General features: G+C 41.6%; 1 protein-coding gene across 1 annotated transcript; it reads right to left on the bottom strand.

Annotated features, from left to right (window-relative positions):
• Nucleotides 1–5,200: 5,200 nt before the first annotated feature.
• gja4 (gap junction protein alpha 4) lies at nt 5,201–9,104 on the bottom strand. Its single transcript, XM_042506334.1, has 2 exons — nt 9,004–9,104; nt 5,201–7,033 (listed from the first exon to the last, which is right to left on the bottom strand). The coding sequence occupies exon 2, from the start codon at nt 7,022–7,024 to the stop codon at nt 5,897–5,899; it is 1,128 nt and encodes a 375-aa protein (XP_042362268.1). The 5' UTR covers nt 7,025–7,033; nt 9,004–9,104; the 3' UTR covers nt 5,201–5,896.
• Nucleotides 9,105–9,648: the final 544 nt, after the last annotated feature.

Below are 9,648 nucleotides of genomic sequence, written 5' to 3'. Positions count from 1 at the left end.
TGTAATTCATCTTGACAACGAACAACTTAAGAAAGACCACAAATAAACATGTTCAAGTGTGCCTTGTGCATGCTCCACCCCACCTCACACACACACACACACACACACACACACACACACACACACACACACAGACGCACTCCTCAAGCTATAAGTGGTACCAGCCCTCTTAATTGACTCCAGCCGCACAGCCGGCACCGTGCCCATTTCCCTCACTGGCCTTTGATGGGGCGGCCATGACACCGGGTCAACAAAATATGGGCGAGCTGGGACACAACAATGCAACAATGCCCACTGCAGCCCAATTGTCAGGGTGAACAATCCCAAACGACGATCCCTGGGGAAAAACAATACTGGAAAAGGAAACAGATACAGACCTGCTTCCTGTCCAGAGTTTAAATTTAGGAACAACTCAAAGCAGTTTTTGTCTTGTTTTGTTGTCGCACAAATGACGAAATTAAGGTCTGGGTGACTTGAACGTGACATTGTTATTGATACAGAGAGGGCTGTGTGTTGGCATTGTGTGTATGTTGAGTAAAACAAAGGGAGTTGGCACACACAACATAAACACTAAACCCAGAAAAGTGGTCTTTGCTGCATGAGGCACATTATTTCCAGTTACAGCCGAATATAGAGATCTTGCATAACTTTGACAACCTTGTTCACCCTTTAGCTATTTTAAGCACTGCTGGTCCCTTGTTTATGTGTCTGGATGTAAGTAAGTGTGTGTGTGTGTGTGTGTGTGTGTGTGAGAGAGAGAGAGAGTGAAAGTCTGAGTTTGGTGATCTGAGGTCACATTGGTCATTACTAACTTCTTGAGTGTGAATGCCTTCTCTGCTTATACAGTGATCTTCCCAGAGATACGCAGGGCTTTCTGCAGTACAGCTGGCAGGAAGTATGACAGCAGAGTGGCTCATTTTGGAGACGCCTGGCATATATACAGTAGGAGGGCTCTTTGAAGATCCCCCAGAGCCTGGTGAAGGGCACAGCTGTAAGACCTTCCCTAAAGGATAGTTGCCTCTTGGCATGACCATCGACCTTTTGTAAGACTTGCTAGAACCGCAGGTGACTTAACAGCTCTACAAAAGCTTGTGTACTGCAGTGCTAGGCAGTAATTATCATACATATTTAAATATGTGGGTAAATCAATGTCAGACACTACTGTGTCTCTATGTGTCATTATGTTTAAATGTGTTAAAAAGTAGAAAATTGGAATGTAACATGATTGTTACATAGGGTATATCAGTGTCCCAGATGAAGGGAAAAAATAAAAAATAAGATTGCTTCTTGTTCCAGCCCTTGTCTCATAGACGTAACTGAGCTCAATTTAACATTACTAAGATTTAGACCCTTTTCTTATACGTCTTAAAATTTATCTTGTGAGAAACAGCCTTCCTTTTATATCAGCCTGATTCTTATTTTCTTGACACCAAAAGAAAACTTCAAGTCGTGTTTTTTATATGTCCTCAGAGTTGAGAAACCTCTGAAAAGCCCATAAGCACAGCAAAAGAACTCCTGCTGATTTATTCTTTTGCTCTGAATTTCTCCTCAAGAGGAAAAAAAATCTGAATTTAGTAATCTAGGTTATAGTTTTTTTAAAGTGTGAGTATGAGTATGAGTATGAGTGTTACAAAAAAGTAGTGTATCAGTGACGGATCTTCCTTTAGATTAGGGCACCAAAAAAAAAAAAAAATCTCTTGGATCTTGTGATTTTTGTCTAAAAAAGCCCTTAAGTAGTCAGTTTAACACTTAAGTTTCACCAAACTGAGATGGTGCCTTTCTTTGTGTGTGATCAGCAGCATGTGGCTTCACCAATAGAGTGAGGAAATGCATCAGCAGTAACTCCAACAATGTCAGGAAACACAGTCAGAATGGCAGCAGATCCCAGAGGTTGCATGTATAACCGTTAAGGATGACCTGTCGCACAGATTGGGGTCTTCCCAGCTCATGAGTCCTTTTATTGGCGCAGCTTTACAAACAAATAGCTCCATTGTGAGGTTTTTATTAGGATATCCTCCGAAATCAGTGTGTGTCTGAGATTGGGAAATAGTTTAGTCGTGACTATTAGCTACTCAAACCAATGAAAGTGAGAAAATTTCACTAAAAATCTGTTGTCTTGGCAGAGGAACATATGGTTAAAACATCTAAAATGTCACTTTCTCCTGCATTGTTAGGAGGCTTTATAAGAGGGCTGCAGTTTCTCTGCAGGGTAGATATTGACTGCAGCAAAAAAAAAAAATGGCTGTTGGAGCAACAAATAATCTGTGATGTTGTTGTCCTGGAGGTTTATATTTGCTCCACTGAACAAGAGGTAAGAGTTTACACTGTGCAAAGAATGGAGCAGGGCACTGGGTTCCTCCAGCTCAATCAGCTACAAGGAAGATGGATGTTAAAGGGAGCTCTGCTGTTCCGCTGTTGGCTTTAGTTGGCAGCAGAGATGCCGATATGGATCGCACCATGCAATCTGTTCTGTGACCCCCTGCTTTTTTGTGGAAACACATACATGAACAATCACGTGGACGCATGCACGCACATGCACCCACCCACCTGCACTGAGATAACAAGACTGCAAGGGAATGCCAGCCAAGTTCTGTGAACAGGCAGTGAACTGGGCAGCTTCTACGGGCTCTGTTTGGATTGTTCTCTCAGCAGTATCTGCCAATTTATTCTTGACACAGGGACAGACTGCCCACAATAAACACATTCCACTCTGAGGATGGAGCAGTCTTCCTATTATTATTAAATCATAAAACATTTTGATAAAAGTGCTGCAAAAGAGGGGGAAAAAAATTCATTTCTGTTTTAAGCTGCTTGTCGCAGTTCTTGTTTGGCCTCACGCAGTTCAGTTTGTTTTATGAGAACCTGTCTCACTTGAATTTCCCATAAACCTCCTTTTCCTGCTATAGATAACTGCTTATCGTCATGGAGACAGTTAGGTAAATTGCTGGAAATGTGTGCCGTGTAGCAGAGCACTGCAGCTGTGGTCCTGAAAAGACATATAGCTGCATTCATACAGAGTCAGGTCAAGCACCTTTGTTGGCGGTGCTGGATTTTTATCTATTTTTCTGCACAAAAACAGCCATAACAGTCAGGACTCCCCAGGGGATTTTAAATAGAGCCAGCATTAAGTGCTGCTCCACCTCGTATGAACTTTTACTGGCATATAATTGATGGCTTTCTGAGCTGTACAGCCAGAGCTACGCTTTTGAAAACAGCCATTGAATTAAGGTTGTTTCCCTTTATTTTTTCCTCTCAGAAGGTTCTGCTCACGATACCCTGTAAGGCTTATCCACTTCTCCACACCTCCGTCTTTCTACCATTCCCAAAGTGCTTTCTCTTGAGCGATTCAGTGCCTCTGTATTGTGACAGTATTTGGATACCGGTTCGACGCTGAAGGTAGACACAGCCAATCCACACTTCAGAAACACGGACATTTTGTACCTAGAGTTACAAGAGATCGACTTGTATGGAGATTAGTCTCAGTAAACCATCTTTAATACACTGACAAAAAATATGAATAAACACTTTTGTTTTTGCGCCCATTTTTCACAATTTTAAATGAAATATCTAAGATTGTTTTGTGCACATAAAAGACTTATTTCTCTCAGATTTTGGTTTCAAATGTGCAAATGTGCATGTTATTGAGCACTTCTCCTTTTCTGGGATAACCAATCTACCTGCCAAGTGTGATAATCAAGATGCTGATTAAACAGCATGAGGTATACCTTGGGCTGGTCATGTTAAAAGGAAACAAATGTTTTCCAACGTCGACAAACTGCTGTCAGGTCAAGATCACAGTAAGGACAACAAGCACACAGCTGGACTTCCCTAAGACATTTTTTGACATTCTTTGCCATGCAAACCAATTGCTGGATGTGGAGGTCCTGGGTTGCTGTAGTTATATGTGGTCTGTGGTTGAGAGGATGGTTGCATGTAGTGCCAAATTTCTCGCAACAACATCGGAGATGGCTCATGGTAGTGAGTTGAATATTCAGTTAACTGACAACGCCTCTGGTGGCCATTCCTGCAGTCAGCATGCCAATGGCACGTTCCCTCAAATCTTGCAAGATTGTGTTCTGCGATTAAGTGGAACATTGTAGAGTGGCCTTCTATTGTGTAGTAATTACGCTGTTTAATCGGGTGTCAGTTAGATGGGTTATCGTGGAGAAAAATTTAGCACAGATTTCAACAAATTTGCAACCAAAATTTGAGAAACATAAGTCTTTTGTGTGCATATAAAACGTCTTAGATCTTTAACTTACACCTGTGAAAAATGAAAGCAAAAACAAAAGTGTTGGGTTTATATTTTTGTTTAGTGTATATTTTGTATAACACGAAAAATGCTGTATGTAATGTGATTTATTGATAATGGTTGACAATAAAGCCAAAATTTAACCATGTCATTATATGCAACTTTGAAATTTATTTTTCACAAAATAATAAATAACACTTCTTTTTCATAATACTCAAAACATCAAATACAGTTCCCACATAATTAGTCATTTCCTTTCATTTAGTTAGCACATTTCTGTACCGCTTTCAGTCCATTCCATGTGCAATCATTAATACATCTTGTGAGATCTCTGAAGCTCTCGAAAAAGGTTTGATTTTTCAACTGGATGCTTGTCGTTCTTTCATTATTCAGCCCTCATAATCCAGTATGCAGTGGTCCACTCTTTCACCCTTTCTTCTTAGCTTAATGACTATGGTTACTGGCTATGATAACACATTTACAATCCCAGAATTCCTCTGGTTTTGGCTCCCCTAAGTCTTCCCCCTAGTTCACATCCCCAACTCGAGTGACCGACACTCACTGGGGGAAAGGGGAAAAGTACATTGCGTGTGTGCATGCATGCGTGCTTGCATCCACGCAGCCATTATCCTCTTGGGAGCAGAGCAGGATCCAGAGACCAGTACATTCCGCAGTGTGGATGGAGCTATGGGAGAGAGAGACGAGGAGCAGGGGGGCTTCGAAGCACTCCAGCGGTTACAGTGCAAATCTCAGAGGAATATGCTTAAATCTGGTTCAGTTGAAAACTCTCCCATATACAAGAGCCCTAGACCAGGGATACTCAACTTGCTTTGCTTGGGGGCCACTTTTGCAAAATGACAGGGGGGGCCAGAGGCCAGGCGCAGCAGCCCCATATGTGTTTCTAGGATTTCAGGACATTTCTAGGATTATAGCACATTTCTAGGATTTTAAGATGTTTCTGGGAATTTGGAACAATTCTATGATTTTAGAATGTTTCTCAAATTTTAGGATGTTTCCAGGATTTGGGGAATTAGGGTTTTAGTCGGGACATGTGGCAGGGGATGCAGGGGTTCCTCCACTGGGATTGTTTTTGGTTTAAAAAAGCTCTACTTTGATGCTGTTTTTTGCACTCTGGCACCTTATGTATACTAAAAGTACAAAAACAATTCCCAGTGTGAATCACTTTGTTTTAGTTTGAATTAGAAAATGGTTCTGGGACCACTGGGCACACTGTTAGGGTCCAGATTTGGCCTGTGGGCTGTAAGTTGAGTATCACTGCTCTAGCCCCTCTGCAGACCCCCAGTTGCAAAATTGTTTTTTTTTCCACTGTCACATTCAGAATCAAAATCCATTAAATGTAACATCTTATGACTGTAATCTTCTCTCATTGTGGACTTTCATTTTCTTTGCCTTAGGGAGTGATTATAAAATGTTTCATTTTGAGTATGCCCATTTATCTGGTAAAACTCTGTTTGAATGTCTGCCTGCCTCTGAGGCATCGAGTTCACAGTGCAATAGTTGTTTCTCTCACGTCTGATAGTCAAGTGTCTTGAGCAGGATATTATTTATACCAAAAAGTAGAGGTGGAAGAAACCAAACAAAGCTTTCATGGCCATAAGCAATGCGTCACCAAATCTGACTGCGTCATACATAATGCTTGTGCTTTGAGTGTCCCTTAATGTTTTTCCCAGTGTGGTGTGTGTGTTTCTTATAATGGACTTGAGGGGAATGTGTTGTTTTCATAGCCCCCATGCAGTTCATATAACTGGGGAGCAGGTCATTCCCATTCTCCCCTGGGCCCCAGTTCACTTCAATCGCTAAATCCCGGTAGCTCTCACAGGGGTTGGCGTAGCACCCAGCCTCACCCTGCATGGGGATGTTGATATGGCTCCCTGCTCTGTAGGACTGTAATCCATCTGTTTGGAGTTCTGGAGCCTCCTGTCGGGCTGGTGCCTGCTCTGACCGAGGTAGGTAGTTTTGCTGCTGGGCACGGTAGCGTTTCTCCAGCCGATGGGAGATGGCAAGCTGAAGGAGGTGGAGGAGCTCAAAAAGGTTGAGGAGCAGAGATACAGCGGCGATCACCTGAGTGTAAATGGTGAAGATGGTCTTCTCAGTGGGTCGTGAGACAAAACAGTCCACCGTGTGAGGACAAGGCACCTTTGTGCACTCAAATTTTGCTGAAATGAAGAAGCCATCGTAAAGGAACCACAGCCCTACGATGAAGCCGACTTCCAGGAGGACTTTAAGCAGGATGCTGACTGCGTATGCACACAGCAACCTGCCTTTCAGTTTTGGAACCTCACACGGAGCCTTAACAGCTTTCCTACCTTTCCCAGCATCCTCCTGTTTCTCCTCCTCTACATTGTCTTTATCCACATTGTCCCTTTCTATTGCTTTTCCCCCTCTTTTACCTCCACCACCTTCTTCTGCTTTCTCCCCATCCTCCTCTCCTTTCTTGTCCCTCCCAGCCCTTATAGCCACATATCCAAAGTAGAATATCGTCGGTGTAGAGACAAAAATTACTTGGAGGACAAAGTAGCGAAAGTGGGAGATGGGGAAGGCTTTGTCATAGCACACGGCAGTGCAACCAGGTTGTTTTGTGTTGCAGACGAAGTTATTTTGCTCGTCATCCCAGGCAGATTCAGCTGCAGTTGCCAGAACCAGCATACGGAACAGGAAAAGCACGGTGAGCCAGACGCGGCCGACGCCTGTGGAAAACTCCTGGCCCTCCTCCAGCAGGTGCTCCAGGAAGGACCAGTCAGCTCTGGACATCCTCTGATCCTAAGACCATCAGTTATACAGATTAGGGAGAACAAGAGATTGTTTGAGAATTAAAGATTTGTGGCACCCAGAAATGTTGGAAAACAGCATTTTTCAGGCTGTATCTGTTTAAGAGCTCTAAATGTGACGTGGGTACCTGGACCCTATCATACCTGCCTGTACGTATATGCACTGCTCCACTGTTGAACAGACTGGCTTCAATTTCCCACTTAACACCTAACTGGCGTAGTTTATTTCCACTGCAAAATTCTCAAGGGTTTTTTCGAACGCAAAGCTAATGCACAAGTGTTTAACGATTTCTATAAGCAAACAAATGAGCTAACTCTCTCCAACCTTTTTAGTATAATCTTTTTTTACTGGGGAACACGTGTCTCTGGCTGCAGCCCCACCCCCCCCCCCCCCCCCCTCGTTTCTTGCCCTTCACCCCTCGTTAGGGTGGGCTACAACTCCCCATCATCAAGATATGAAAAAAGCCTCCTCCTAAAATGAACTAAAGCAAAAACACATGGTACTAAAGCTGACATTTAATATGAAAGAAAAAGTGTTCACCATTAAGAGTAAAACTGGGGTGAATGAGTCCAAGAAAGGCCACTTGTACTTTTACATTATACAACGTAATTATATACAACTGCGCAGATTTTTCTAATTAATCAATTGAAGCTGAATCAAATCATACAGCGACTGATTTCATAAATGTATCGTGTATTAAATTAGGGCTGTTAATGATGAATGAGACAGTCAGTGACTTGTTGGGGATCTCAGTTTGTGTGTGTGTGTGTGTGTACACACACGCACACACACATCTGCATAAACATCCTGTGAGGGGGAGTTCAGGCACCACTTTGACACTTGTCCACTTGTTTACGACTATTTATGTTTTTTGTTTTTTCTTCCCCTCTGAGAAAAGAAAATGTCCCATACAGTGAAAATACAAACTCTTCTGACAGGATGAGATAAGACAATGGATTGTCATGGATTCTGGCCTGCTGAACAAGCCCGAAATTGACAAGTGGACCAATCCATATAATGGAAAAATTATCCAAAGATCTTATGCTAATGGCCAGCCTGTTTGTGGGGGTACCAACTGTCATCCTGCAATTCAGTTAACCTTAATGTGTTCACCAGTGAGTGATCATCACAGTCAGAACATGTAACAGAGAAAATAAGAAGGCAAAAGCCATCTGGGGTCCAGTGTAAAACAAAGAAAAAAATGAATTATAAAGCAGACAAAATTAGGAAATTTTCACTTACAATTTTAGACTATGGCATGTTTTTTGTTTATTTATTGCTTTGTATTGTTTATTAAGATGTTAATTTGTGTTTATTTCTAATTAGGTCTTGTTTGTTATATATATATATATATATATATATATATAAGTTTATAAGTTTTACTTTATTCGAGCAGGGTAAACTTGCCCAGGGCACCGGATCTGCTCTACAATAAAACATTGACCATAAAAAAAAAAAAGAAAAAGAAAAGAAAATTAGTGCCACAAGTCACAACAGGCTTTTCAAATGATTAGTCTACTTCAAAAGTCATTTTATTATGTTTAAAGAAATCATGTGCTATTAGAAAAAATCTACAATAAAACAGGGTAAAAATAACCAGAAAATGTAATATTATAAACCATATTCACTAACATTTATATTGGAGGACTAATAGTGTCAACTGGACTTTAAAAGGTTTACCCTGTAAGTCACTAAAAGTACAGACGGTGATAAAATAACACAAAAGTAGCCCAGTAACCTCCCAAAAGTGAATAAAAAGTATGTTAGGCACTGGAAATGTAATACTTTGTGGGATTATAAACAATATCAGATGTAGCCTATAACAGTCCAACCGCTGACAACCACTGAGGACTGCTCGGACATTATTATGTCCTCACAATATTCACAATATAACTGCTGTTTTTTGGTCACATGAACAACAATAATCTGTTTTTTTGCTCCTAATTAGAAACGATGCCTACCTTTCTCTCTCGTGAAGCGGGGTTCGTCTCTGTCTTATTGGCGCAGCCTACTTTGTTTCAGCACTCAGTGTCCTCTGGACGTCTCCCACAGTGGCGGTCTACAGCTCGAGTTTTCTTTAAAAAGAACCAATGTAATCGGAAAAAGTGGGGAGAACTTTCCCATGCCCGCTTCTTTGGCCCTCCCTCAGGAACTACGTCCAGGAAATGGGATGGATGAACTCAAAGTAACTCTGGGTAACTGCGCTCGGGCGTACGAGCTCCAACTTTGCATTAATTAAATGGGAATATCGCCTTACTTCCCTTATTAAAGGTTAGAGGTAAATAAGATTAAGATGTCGAGGCAGGAAACACATCTAAAAGAGTGAGATGGTTTAAATGCCATGTTTTCAAGGGGGAAATGAAACACTTTAATTCAGTCAGTGCAGCACTTTTATAACAAATAACCCCATAATTACAGCAACATAATTAAACCAAGAACCGACTTACACGCATTTTTTCCCCACTGAGAAAATAGACCAGCCTCTTATCATCCGCTATAAACATTATTTAAGTTATATAGGCGCGGCAGCCAAAGAGCACTTATCAGATCACTAACGGGACTATATGAGTGCGATGCAGACTCGTGTAATTTTCCATGATGCCACG

Source organism: Plectropomus leopardus, chromosome 18 (genome assembly GCF_008729295.1).
Source record: "Plectropomus leopardus isolate mb chromosome 18, YSFRI_Pleo_2.0, whole genome shotgun sequence".
NCBI classification, from domain to species: Eukaryota; Metazoa; Chordata; class Actinopteri; order Perciformes; family Serranidae; genus Plectropomus; species Plectropomus leopardus.
This window is presented reverse-complemented; position numbering and strand designations above follow the sequence as displayed.